Source organism: Pieris napi, chromosome 22, assembly GCF_905475465.1.
Source record: "Pieris napi chromosome 22, ilPieNapi1.2, whole genome shotgun sequence".
Classification (NCBI taxonomy): domain Eukaryota; kingdom Metazoa; phylum Arthropoda; class Insecta; order Lepidoptera; family Pieridae; genus Pieris; species Pieris napi.
Window position 1 is genome coordinate 6,583,966 of NC_062255.1, and position 14,996 is coordinate 6,598,961.

The window sequence follows — 14,996 nt, forward strand, 5'->3', positions numbered from 1 at the left end:
TACTACAGCACTACAATGTCAGATCAGCCGCCGTGGCCTAATCGGCCTGAGGAACATTATATTAACAGTATCATATACGTACAATCGCGCCCTGGAATCACGTAGACTTTAGCCGCATTCAGAATTTTTAGAAACTGAAGTTAATTGAGAAATGTGTAATGAATCATTTTAGCGTTACTTTTAACATTTATAGCATAACGTAAAGTATCTATAAAGTGTGGGTAATAAAATATAAGTTTTGGGTTTAGCACCTAAATTAATTCGCAAATTGATACAGTATTACGTTATTGAGTTATTGGCTAATTATTATTGACGTCAGTTCATTGAAGCAATATGAGAAGCACATTGTACAATGTAGCTGACAGTGGCATATCTATAATGCAGTTCTAATTGATTAGGTTTCTAACTGTAATATCGACGATATTGTACGAGGAATTTCATAACGGAAATAGATAATGCTCAACGATAACACGAGATACGACATATCTGCTTCTTATATTTCTTAATCTGCCTAATCCTAAAGGCATGTTTTTTAACTAAAACCTCCTCGTAATTATTAAGGTTCACGTGTTTTGACAATTGGTTACATAGATACTCATAATTTAAATGGAAGAGACGATCTGCCCGTGATATAAGGTACCCCAGTAATTCACTCTATTGAACACTTTATTGTAGTTTTTGTTTTTCCTGCCTTTCTTCAAACTTAGCAAATTTATTTAAAAAAGACTAATAAATAACCTTGGTGGACAGACCTAAATCTTACAAACATCGCCTCTTTGTATTAGTAAAGATAATTTTTAACACTGGTTTAAGAATAACGGTTCACCGCAATCTAACAGTAATTCGTTGTCACGCCCGGAAGGCAGTAATGGCCAAAACGCGCACATACTAACATAAAGATAAAATATAATGTGAAAGTCTAAAATACTAGAACATTTTAAATATGATACGAATAAATTTTAATAAAATATGTAACCGGCTTCACCCGATCAATAATTTATATATGTCTTATCATTTCTATTACATTAAAAAGAAACATTGTTAATATCATTTTCAAACGACAAATAACAAATTTTGACGATGTGAACAATGCTCTGTCTTCGATTGTCCATTGGTTTAGTATGAATAACCTTCTACTTAATGCAAAAAAGACAAAATGCATTAAATTTTGTGCAAAAAATGCAAGGGTTATGGATACTAGACCAATTATAAACGGTGAGGAATTGAATCTGGATGATACAACTGTATTTCTCGGAATCACCATGGATTCAAAACTTCAGTGGTCCCCTCATATTAACGGATTGGCGAAGAGACTTAGTTCTGCAGCCTACGCGTTTAAAAAAATTCGCTCACTAACTGATGTCGATACAGCTAGACTTGTTTATTTTAGTTACTTTCATAGCTTAATGACTTATGGCTTATTATTATGGGGTCATGCTGCTGATGTCGAAACTATTTTCATCCTGCAGAAGAGGGCTATTCGTGCAATCTATAATAATTTAAAATGTAGGGAAACTCTTAGAGATAAATTCAAGGAAATTAATATACTTACCTTTCCCTCGCAATATATTTATGAAAATATTATGTATGTATACAAAAATAGTGATAAGTTTACTAGAATAGAACATACGCACAATGTTAATACACGGAACAAACGCTGGCTGCAATTTCCCCGTACTAGACTATCTAAAGTTAGTAATTCTTTTTTGGGGAAAGGGATACTCTTCTTTAATAAAATCCCAGAGGCTCTTTTATCACTGCCTTTCAATAAATTTAAGAAATGTATTAAAGAAAAGCTGTGTAAAAAGGCTTACTATAAAGTCAACGATTATCTAGTTGATAAAAGGGCCTGGGACTAGTGCTAGACAGGCTACTTCTAATTAATTTGCGATATTTGTTTTAAATAAGTGTTGTTTGATGATTTGCTGTTTTAAAAGAGTACCGAGAGTTTTTTACGCCGGCTTTTTCTCTCGGCCTACACCCTCTGTCTTCTTTGCCGATGAGTAGGGATGCCTTCAAATTTAATGACGTGGAATAAGTGATACATGTATCTTATGTTCCATAATAAACATTTTTTTTTTTTTTTTATCAAAAACTACTGGAGGGATGAAGAGCCTTTTGATAACGTAACACATATAAACGATTTTAATTGAAAAGGACCATCTGGATATGACTTTTAATTTCAAAGAACTTCGTGAACATACATACATACCCTTAAAACAATTACTTTAAATCTAATTCCACGAACATGTGGGACAAATTGATGTTTCGTTGAAATCGTTAAACTAGAAAAAAATGGTAAAGCAACGGCTTTTGTTTCAGAAATACTGGAATAATACTTCAATCAGTGTTAATGTAAAAACTAGTTTACTAAGTTAAAATAAATTTACTTCTAAATAAAATGCCAATTTTAAAACACTGAAAAAGATTGTTTTATTTTAATGACATAAAAATTAAATTTATTATAGTTGAAAATACCTTCATATTTATCTTGAATTTTAATTTATGTCCCGAATTCTCCTTCTAAAGCTTTGAAGATGTGATAGTTTACATTTTTAGATGTCCATGTGCTTATTTATGTACTTGAACAAAGAGAAAATTTCAATTTTGTATTTCAAAGTACATTTTATTCACGTAGCGACATTCGGAGCATTAAACGCGTGGGAGGAATATCGAAATTCCGTCCGAATGCCAAACTATCATTCATAGATGGAAAATCCGTAAATACAGGTTCATTATACGAAGCCAACTATATTTCGGTAAATTTTGAAAGAAATCTTGCAAAGATTTTCCATACTTTCTATTATGAAAAACTATTGTGTTCTGGAAATATTGGAAGTTGTAAACGCCCACATTTTTAGAGTTTTTGTACCTTTTCTAAAAGGCGAACGTTTGTATTGAAACCTGCCATTTCTAAAGATTATCTCATGGAAATTTTTGGCTACTTGATGTGATGCCTAGGTTCGATTATCCATATATTATATATATATATCTTTATATATATAAATGAAACCCGTTTTCCGTTGTCACGACATAACATGAAAACGGTTTGACCGATTTGTCTGATTTTTTTTTATAATATATACCTTGTAGTACGAAGATGGTTCTTACGGAGAAAAATTAAAATAAAATTGAGTGAATCAGTCTAAAAACAACACTTTTCTATATTCCCATACAAAATATTCGTAATAATACTTAAAAGTGAATTTGAACTTTAATACCATAGCATAAAGTTCAAGTGTTACCTTCCCGGAACCCCTCCAGTTCCGGGAAGGTAAATTTTTATTTTTTGACATAATGTATTTGTTGTCTTATCAATTTTCTTTTTTTATCTTACTAGCTAGACCGGTGTCCCGAATAGCAGAATAAGTATTTTAAACAAATAAAGAATCGACTGTTAGGCGGTACGATGTTCGCCAGGCCAGCTAGTATATATAATATATATATATATTCTTTCAATCTATTCATAGTAGCATTGATTGTAGCTGGGGAGCCCAAGAGGGGATTTCGGGATTTACACCAGCGTGGCAGATTAATATACAGGGAGATACCTTATACCTGGTTAAGTATCTCTACCAAATATGAGCTCCATATAGCGGCCGCCCGTGAAGGGTAAAGGATCAGATTAGTAAAAAAAAATTAATGATCAGACTTTCTCGAGCGCATCAGATTAAGGTTGGCTAAGTTAGTTACATGCTAAGAAGTGTATATTTCACTTATCGGACAATTTGCAAGTAACGTAAAGAAAGGGGAGGGCTGCAAAGATGTAAAAAAGTCATCTCGACATAGGTCTCTATTACGCTCGAGTAAATCCCTATTTAGCATCGTGGGCTCACCGACTATTGTACTATTTTTTACTTTAGCATTAATTATTAACAGTTTCATCCCCTCTATCTCGACGCTTAGTGTTCCACAACACAGTTCTTTTTAAGGCACTTTCTCCCGCGCACCACCTCTTGTGGAACAAGCTGCCGGGAAAGCGCCTGAAATAGAGGTCCCTGAGTCCTATCGAAAATAGTATTCTTCAAGAAAAGGTCGGCAACACACTCATTAGCCCTCGGCGTTGCAGGTGTGTATGAACGGTGTTATAAGCGTGCTCGTTTTCGTCCCATAAAAAGCAATAGAAATCGACATGAATTTTGATACATAATATGATATTTTTATTTATTATTTATATATATTAACTTTCGAAATTCTTAAGAATTAGATGGAAATAATATAATTGTAGCCTTAGTAAACAACGTTTGAGATTTTTTCTTGCTGTTAGCGTACTGAGTCAGCTGCATAAAGTTTTCCTTTTGCGTAACAACGAGGTTACATGAATATTGACCTCAAAACTCTTTATGAACCCTAGGTTCGTTAATCTCTTTGAAAGAACTTCCCAGCAGCTCGAGTCTTACGGCAAAAGTATGAAAAATGAAAAAAAAAGCTTATCCAAGTTCGTCACAGCGATGTCAATTGAAGACTTTCTGTTTTCGATCAAAAGATTTATTGCAATCTATTCTGAATCAAAGGAAGAATATGCATTTTATAAATCATTTTTTGAAGTTATACTTCTTTAGGCGCATCAAGAAAAATTGATGAGAGTGAAATTTTACGATGCGCGCGCACCGTTACACAAAATTAACAGAATGAAGTTAGTTCTAGGTGGCATTGAAATCGATAATAACTATGTTCAAGTTGTATATTCTAGTATTTTTATACTTAGAACACGTGATTCGTAACAACACAATTAAACAGTGTGAATAAATAAATATTATTTTGATGTTATTATTAAATCAATTTCATATACGACGGTGATAGTATTTACAAATAATAATTTTATTGATTAATTTTAATATTTATCGTTAATCACGACTGCATTTTAGTTATTTTTTTCCATATGCCAAAGAAGTATAACTTCTAACGCGTATACATAAGTACACACACTCTTTTTTTTGTTAATCGTTGGCAAAGGAACTTAATTCAAACCCCTTGAAGCCTGAAGCGTTGAAATAAATGGAATCCAGTTTATTCTATTACGGCGGTTTTGCGGTCGACTAAGAATCTGTTAACTCACTATTATAGCTCCCGAGGGAATGGCATAATGATGAAACGGGATTTTTGAGCGGGCTGTGTTAAGCAACAGACGTAAACATTTTAGACGCAAATTCTAAATATTTGTACACTTTTTGTGAGAGATTTTATATTTTACTAGCTGACCAGGTAAACATCGTTTTGCCATGTATATCATTCATAATAAAAAATAGGGGTTGATCGTAGAGGGGTGAAAGTTAGGGGTTGTATGTATTTTTTAATGTTGTATCATAAAAAAATAAAAACAGAAAAAAATATCTCAAAATAAAAAATAAATATTTAGGGGTGGACTACCCTAACATTTAGGGGGATGAAAAATAGATGTTGTCCGATTCTCAGACATACCCAACATGCACACAAAATTAATAAAAATAAAAATCGGTCAAGCCGTTTCGGAGGAAATTAACTACAAACACCGCGACACGAGGATTTTATATATTAGATTATCTGACTGTATGTGATGATGTTAGATAATATTTAAGTACTATGATCTCTTTAGGCTGTGAAGTACGTGTACTTAACATTGTAAGTGTGTATGTATGTCCACTGTGTTCTCGGAAACTAAAAGTAATATCGAAATGATCATGATTTTTTGGAATATACCTATGATATCATCTATGTTTTGATGCGTATGTCATCAAAATCAGCTCAGTAATTTTTGTAAGGTGAAAATCGACACATTTTTCCTTTTCTTGATAGGCTAAAATGGCTTTTATTTTTTTTATTACTATATGTTAAAATTATATTGAATAAAATATTTAAAAAGAGAACTTCATAAAACAACCGATGAAGTTTATGAATAGCGTTGAATATTCTATGGTAGGGGAGCCCACGATGCTAAATGGGGATTTACTCGAGCGTCGTAGAGACCTATTGAGATGCAAAGCTTAGATAATAAGAAGAAAAAAATGTTATATGATATATACCTTTTCATCGGTGGGGGAAGCGGCTATAGATTGTTAAATATGTAAAAAAAAAACTGTTGCATGGACATCCTCGAGCGCGTCAGATATTGATAGCATCAATGCCCTACGTATTTTTAATAATGTACGTATGTTAATCTGATCGTTTGCATGATGCGGCTGGTTGTATTTAAGGGTTGAAAATGAAAAAAAAATAAAAATTATCGAGCGCGTCAGATTTTCTAAGGGAGTGTTAAGTGCACCAAAAAAAAGCTCTCATTCAATAATCTGACGATTTCGATGGGACGCAAACCCACGGCCATTTTCATAATTTGCAAAAAAAAAATCGCAATTTTGAAATGCTCAAGCGCGTCAGATTAAGATATATGTGGTTCATCTTTATGTTCTAAACGTACTGTCTCATAATCTGACGATTATCTAGAGGGATTCGCCTGATCTGACAAAAAAAAATTAGAAAAACGGTTCACCTAAAGGGCCATCCCTGCAAATTCCCGCTAATTCCATTCCTGGGCGCTTAAAATTGATATTTTGAGCTCGCTGAGTTCAAAGAAATAACTTTTCTATGCATTTGAGCTCTCCCAGCTCGAAAGTCTAATAGAAGTTTCATAGAACACTATTTTTGGAATTTTCAAACCGCAATAACTTTTGAATGGATCAAGCAATTTTCACGCGATTGGCGGCATTCGACGCAGTTTTATCATCCTCATAAGTAATTTAATTGATCGAACCACAAATTTCGGAGTAATCCCGAAAAAACACTTTTTCGGGTTTCTTTCGTTCACGATATCTCTCGAACGAATCAACCGCTTTTGACCAGCTTGGTGGCAATCGACGTGGTTTTTTAAGCTCAAAGGCGGATTAGTTTTTGAAGTTGATCGATAAAGAAACCACTTAAAAAAAAAAAAATCTTATTTTTTTAAGATTTTTCAAAATTTCTCAAAATCTATCGGTCTGAATCGGTTCAAATTCACAGGAAATGTAATTTTGAGGGAAATATTTAGAACGCCGTTTAGTAGATTCCGATCGGTTTAAGGAAATGTAGGCATCACGCAGCTGCACGCAAATAACTTTATCGACGAATTTTTGTTATTTCGGCTTGCGGAAATCGTCAGATTATATATTTTTCATTATTCTTGAATTATTTCCTTCAAAAAAAAAAAATTAGCTACGCTCGAGAATGTCGAGATGACGTTTTTTTTTACAACTTTGTTGCCCTCCCCTTTTTTTCCGTCACTCTCAAATTGTCAGATTAGTGGAATATACACTTTTTAGGATGTAATTAACTCACCCTACCTTAATCTGACGTGCTCGGGAATTTCTGATGGTCAATTTTTTTTTACTAATCTGATCCTGTCTCCTTCACGGGCGGCCTTATATATGGGCCTCATATTTTGTGGAGGTACTTAACCGGGTACAAGGTATCCCCCTATATATTAATCTGCCGCGCTTTAGTAAATCCTGAAATCCCCTCTTGGGCTCCCCTACCACTATAAATCTTTCATTATTGATATCCTCTTTATGTCTTTACCTTGTATGCTGTGGCGTTGTACGCGTTCGCTGGCAGCGACAATAGAGCGATGGGCAGCAGAAGGGCACTGCTCACGCGCCCTGGCCCTCTCATCTCCCCGTAACATTCGAAACGCTGGAACAATGTAATTTAATTGTAATAATGAAAGCTATTGGAGTCGATTCAGTCATGAATGTCAGTTACGAACTATCTTTTTATGTAATCCACAGACCAGTTTTCGATAGGCTGATGTGCTCCCCGTTCTTTATAGATTGTATTTATAGTTTATAGATTTTTGACTACACCAAAGCCACCAGTTCTTGAGGAATCCGATCCTGATAGGCATCACTGTTTAGGTAGACAAACGTTTGTCGGGTCAGCTAGTAAGAATATGAAATACATGCGATTTTACATCACAAACAGTATTACAAATATAATAGTAAAAGAAATTCATATCTGCAAACACTTGTATCGATTCACTGAAAACTTTAATCTGAAGATGTCTTCGAAATTCCGATATTTGTACGTGCCAAGTTTCTTCGCAACTTTAATATACGAAGACAGTGATTCATAAATGTCGACGTTTCAAAGTATACACTTAACTGGGATTAAGGAATTTTACATTTCGCCTTAATTACTGTGAAACGATATAAATTAGGAATTATGAAACCACGCTTTCATATATTAAGATAGATTAAGATACATAGAACTAAAAAATAACCCTCGTTATACCTATAATTGATGTTCAAAGAAGCGGACATAATTTACTTTAGACTCAAGTTACAAAGTAGTTTACGTTATCTAAGGTTACATTCACTGAAGATAGACGTTCAAGTTCCTTTTGAAAACTGTTATTGTAGTTTTGAAATTTAAAATGGTCGCCCATCTTGTATAAGATATATAACACATACCACATTAGATTTGGCTATAAAAGTCTGTTTGCTTTTTTATGAAAATCGCCATGATAATAGTTTATAAATATAGCGGGGTGTTTCAATCGTTGGCAGATAAGAAGGGACGAACAGAACTGGTCGTGCGAGCCCTCGGAGCCTTTATGAATTAATACCAAATAAGGGTGCAAGCCCTCTAGAAAGGTGATCTTCGAATTTGGAGTTCAAAGCACACACACGTATACTTATATGGTCAAACATTGTAATCCATCCATAAATTTGTCACCATGAGAGTGTTATAATTTTTTATCGCAATTTCTAATCATACATATATATTTCTAAGACACATAAAGCATATGTATCAGCTGAACCTGAATTCTTTCATAAAATGCAACTACTCCGAACGGCACACACCATACAATATTCCAACAGTTGCTCAAATACGAGTACATACATTTTTCTAGAATTCATTTCAGTCCAATTTAAGCCAATGTTTACACAAACGGATTTTTAAAATTATATTTATTAACTCGCTCGTTTATGTCAAGGAAAATGTTCAGCGAAAACGTTAATATTGAATGCAACAGTTTAATCTAGTTTATGCCTGAATAAACGAAGTTTACGTAAACCCCGGAACAGCAGCTTAACCCCATAACTTGAATAGCGATTCCAATTTAAATCTTGAGTTTTCCAGCAACAAAAAAATTTAAAATTGTTATTTTAATCGGGACTTATAATGTTTCTGTTTTTTTATTGTAGCCTTATAGCTGTCGTCTAGTTTGTAAAAAACATTGGCTCTTCAAGTAAACTATAAAAATAATATCTCTAAGGCTTTCGTCGTAATTCTTAATTTATGTTCGGCGATTCAGAGATGTATCATGTACGAATAGCTTGTTTCATTATATTTATAACAATAGTCCAGTGGCGATAATAACCCTTTATGGGGTACCTTAGTGCAGACACATTTATTTCAATGATATTTTCTTCTTTATTTATCAACTTTCTGTGCCTAACGTGTCGATTTTTGGGTCTAGATATGCCAACTTACATTGTTTTCACCATTTATTAATTGCGCATAGAAATCTATCTCAGCTAAGACAATTATGTTAAAACAATGAATGTACACCGATATAATTTGTTCAATATAAAACTCGCTGGTGCAATTAATACTGGTCACGCCCTTTCTTATGTCATACAATACTGCTTAAAGAAATTACCAATATGAAGTCATCAACTATAACCAGACGGTCGACTAACAAGATATTATTTATTTAATTTATAGTATCTACATCTTTCTTGCACTTACTTACACTATACCTATTTATTTTTATTTAAAATTTTGGTTATAATCTTATCTTTTTGTTACTTGTTACTTTAGTGAATTCTCTGAATGAGTTTACTAATCCCAAAACAGCCAGTCCGTCTTGCAGGAGAATTCAATACGAATAAATACTATAACATTATTATACAATATAAACCCGAAGCAACTTTGACAAAGCCTGAACACACACAGACAAATATAGAACCTTTTAACTGAAGAGGTTTTACTTCAATTACCTTAATGCGTCGTATTCAAATGCGTCCCTTTCTAACCCGCAGGATTGCATATAATCAGAAGTACTGTTATCAACGTGTCTTTTTGATGTCTTCTAACACAAAGGTATATTCTAAAATATACAGACAAAACTTAAACGACTTAAGTTACCATGAGCAGTGTTTGTTCGAGTTGTTATGTGAGACCATGAGGTCGTGTGTACCACAGCGTGCGCACATAGAAAGTCCTTTCTATGTGCGCACATGTTCCTATGGTGAAGTCAAACATCGTGAGGATACCGATGATGATCAAAAATCGATGATAGGCAGACAGAAGGCTGATTTCTATAAAATATAATTAGGGACGTTGAGGCAGAATACGAAATTCCAGTCGTATCACCTCGACGTCCGTTGTTCCATCACCGAGCGTTTTTAAGGCAGTTTTTGCTCCACCACCACTATATTATGGAACCAGCTGTCCACTGAAGTATTTCCGAACCCATTCAGCTTAGTTTCCTTCAAGAAATGAGCGTATCAGTTTTTAAAAGGCCAGAAAGGAGCCTTCTGGCAATGTGAGTGTTGTTTATATGATATGATATATTTTAAAAAAAGGATGCTGCCATGGCTTATATACGTTTGTATGTATTAGATCATTATTTATAGTCACGAATTCATCCCTAATCACCCATAGGAATTGAGTAAACATATTCCTGAATCTATTATATTAATACTATTAAATTCATCTGTTGAAATAATATACTAGAACCCCAAAATGTCACTATCTTTGGCATTTTTAATTTGACCCGTATATTCGCTTATCAGACCGTCAGTTCATATTAGCTCCCGGCAAACATATCTATAAGCCTTTATCAAAGTTCGTTGGAACCGCTTCAAACGCTATTCAAACTTCAACAGTACGGTTAATGTGCAATTTAATAACTTGATTTTAACTTTGTTTAGACATTCCGATAAGAGTATGCGGAACTTGAACGATATTACTTACAATTGAAATTTTACATTCAGTGATTAGTTTGAAATTCAAAACAGTATTCGTTAGAAGATTTATTTCATAGTAGATCACTTGTTCATAACCGTTTTAACATAAATTGCCTTTTTTAGAAAAGAGATTTTCTGGGGTAATCCATTTAGGATTATTGGGAATTTATTCATTTTAGGCTTATATTGAGGTGAAAACCTAACCTAGTTTTTTGTTTTTAAATGTTATATATGCTTTATGTAGCGCTGCAAGAGTAGAGAGGTACAACAACGGCATTTCGATTGTTATTACGTCTGTTTGTCCAGTCAAAATCAAATGCAATGATTTATTATGGGTCTTTCGTTTTTTCGTATTTCTGGCGTTATAGAAACTTATCATAATTTGACAAACATTAAATTGGTAATAACTACAATTAAAGTCGATTAATTAAGACGTCTAAAATGGTTTAAAATACTTTGTTTCAACATAAGTATATAATCTATATAATATCAATTGGGTATATATCAGTCTATAGGTTTCTACGCTTTTTTTGTGACCAACTTAGTTGTTAGTATATAGTCATTATAATTATAAATATAAGATCATGACATTGTTCATTTATACAATATATAATAAAATAATTTTTTATTTGTGTGTACAACAAACAATAAAGATTATATAGACACATTTAATTCCCCGATGAAATCTAAGATAAATCAGAGTACTAATGGAAGTCTTAGAAATCTAAGCCGAAAATAGTGATTGTTTATACGAAAAGTGTCTTTTCAATGTTGTCTATGAAAGTGGGACATTCACGCTCGCGGCAAAAAAGACGGATGCCTGAAGCCGACTCTTTTATTTGCAACAATAAAGTGACCTGGTTCTTTAAGAGCTTGTTTATTTCATATTTCTAACGATTTCAGTCTTCAGTTGTAGCATTCTTTTAGTACTAAGCGTTAATATATTAAGGACAAAATATCAGAAGTGTTTGAATCTATAGAAATCTGGTGAATAAATTAGGGCTGGGCTCACATGATATTGAATGATATAGCCGCGTCAGGCTTGTGTGCATTACTGGAGATTAAAAATATGTTCTTGTCAATCTACACTTAAAATTATTCGAAGAATATGTGATTATGTTAACATACGTATGTTAATCAGCTGTCGTCGTATTTTAATGTTTAAAGAACTTTATTTCTCATTACAAAAAATGTATTTTTATTAACATGAGAAACTTAATATAATATACGAACGAGATACGCGTCGCCAACAGCTCATTCTAATATGTATATTTAATGCCATTTGAATTGATTGAACACGCTAATATTAAAAATTTTAGAGGCTAATTGATTAAATAATTTTAAAATGCTTTGACTATCACTTCAGTCATAAGCGAGCACACACAAGTACGAGTAGTGTGACTCAATTATTTAATACATAATTATATATATAATATTTTTATGTGGAAGTTGTACTAAAGGCTTCTTCATCTAACATGAATCAAGAAACATATCTCTTTTTCTTATTTATATAAAGAAACTTAACTGGTGGAAAAAAACATTTGCACAAAAGTAATTTTAACTTAAAGAGTACAACATTCACCTACGGCCTCTTCATAAATCCAGTTAGAGTAAATCAATTGACATGTACGTTTGGATGAAGTGTCGCGGTCTCATAGTTGGGAAAGCGAAGGGAAATGCAAAACGAGCGTGGAATTTGCAATAAACCTTACTTCCATCCAACTGCAACGTCGATCAATGCAACAATTTTATATCTAACGGACTTTCTGCGTCAAGGTTTGCCTGTTTGCAGTAGATACAAACAACAAAACAATAGGCGTCTTGAGGGCATTGTCTAGGTTCGGGCGATGACAGCTGAATGCCAGGAAAGATCCCATAGGACAGGGATCGCTGGAAAATTCTCGTTTCAGAGGCTAAGACACTTTTTGGGTCACAGAACCAGCGGAGTAAGAAATTATTTCTCGGAGAAAAAAATTACACAAGTCAAGTCAAATCATTTATTTCAATTAGACCACCTAAAATGACACTTTTAAATGTCAAAAAAAAATAGTTTAATTCCAGTTGCCCCTTCCAAAAGGTAGTTTCGTGTGGAGAAGAATGGGCAAGAAACTCCACACTTACTCTTTTAAAATAGGTTTACAATATTTTGTTACATTTGTTAAATAATTATATGTGAAGACAATGTACTCTTAGAATAAACTACTATACTAAAAAAGTTAGTATACATGTTCCTCACATATTTACAAATATCGAAACCGTAGAATATTAACATTAAAGAGTAATAAAACACACTTTTCTTATATATTTTTAAACATTATTATATCCAACGTTGCTAAAACTTAAGATCAAAAGACGTAACTTTTGATAATTTTGATCAGTAATGTGTTTTTATTCTCCTCTAAACTTATATACAAAAACAAGAGTCAGTTACTAATATTCATGGGATTTTTATAACATCTACGACATAATCGATCATCGGCAAGTAATCTTGTAAGCTAGTGCAAAGTTGGAGGAGAATCGATTAATGGCCGTCTTTGAATATTTGCAATACATGTAGCTTCCGGCTTACGGAATAGAACAGGAAAATTTTAGAAATTAATTAGAGAAGGGAAATGTTATGACTTTCAAACATCTCGAGTACCTACTTATTATCATATATACGTTGTATTTGATTATAAAGTTAAGACACGATCTTCTGTTAATAGAGGGCATATTACTAATCGACTTAATCACTTGCACTATTTTAAAAAAGAAAACAGATCACAGACAAAGTTCAAACAGTTTTGACGTTCTAGCTACAGGTAAGCACGAAAAATACGATTGCATTATTAGATTGAGCGTTGGAAAGGTGCGAATAGGTCTCGTGAGTTAGGGGCGTAGTGAAGCCAATTTGCGTCGTTTTACGATGTATTTACGAGGTTGACAAGTCTTAAAGAAAACTGCTTGTTTTACGATACGACAGAGCATAAAGAGACAGTAACACTGTTTTTAAATTACAGAAAATCTATATCAATGCGAAATATAAAAGCACAGTTTGCAATGATTTGGGCCTAGACAGGAAGGAGAAAATATGTATGATTTCATTTAGTTCAACGAATATGCTGAAATATCGAAAACGGAAACAAGGCTCACGTGAGTCCCTCTTAAGCCCAAAAGATAGCATAAACTGGAAATTCTAATTACTCTAAACAAAAATTTTAAACTCGCGTCAGGACAAATTCGTAAGACGGATGTTTTTTTAAAGGATTATGAACTTTCGTACTATATAGTTACGGTTTTAATTCATTTGTCTCTTTCCTCAGATACATTCATGCATGTGGAATTGGACCTTAAGTCAATACATCAAGGTTTAATTTTGCGAAACGTCTAAAGCTTAATTATTAACGATTTACTTAACTTAAAAAATTGAGAATTTTCTTATTGAATTATTTAATACTAATTTTAATTGTTTGTGTAGGTTTCGTAAGACGGATGGAGAGTAGACAGCTGGCGCGGCGTATTTAATGTAATATAAGTTGTCATGATTGTGTACGATAGCGCAATAAATAAATATTGTATTCTACCACATAAATGATAGTACTTTTATACTGATAATTAAAGCAATTCGTGCAAAATTAATTTATGCAGTATTTTTTTTCTTTGATAATTTTTATTTTATATTGATGATTATCACCTACTTGCCTATTAGATTGACAAATGATCATGAAACAGATACAGAAATCTGAGGGCCAGACCTAAAAAGTTTGTAGCGCCACTGATTTATTTTTTATTTAAACGACGAGAGTTAATTGTGTAACATATTCCGTAGTGCATCACAATATAGGTTAATTACGTAAGTGGGATCACTGTAAGCTTCAGAAAATCGCCCCTAATCATCTGCGTACATTGTTTCGTAACGCAATAGGAAGTAGGAGCTTAAAAGCTGTACATAAAAAGGTTATCCCCGTTTTAAAAAGATTTTATTCAGAAGTATTCATTATACATTTTTAAAAGTTATTTATAGCCTTTTTATTAATTATTGATAGTACTGTTACGTAATGAAGGTGTATTATAGTAAAAACCTGTCAATAA

The 14,996-nt window shown here is 33.1% G+C and overlaps 1 protein-coding gene across 1 annotated transcript in view; it reads right to left on the reverse strand.

The window, feature by feature from the left end:
• Nucleotides 1-14,996, reverse strand: part of LOC125060852 (probable G-protein coupled receptor CG31760) — a 51,303-nt gene that overhangs the window by 22,178 nt on the left and 14,129 nt on the right. Inside the window, exon 2 of the mRNA XM_047665959.1 lies at nt 7,528-7,641. Coding sequence (XP_047521915.1) covers nt 7,528-7,620 — 93 coding nt within the window. The 5' untranslated portion in view covers nt 7,621-7,641. The remainder of the gene's footprint in view (nt 1-7,527; nt 7,642-14,996) is intronic.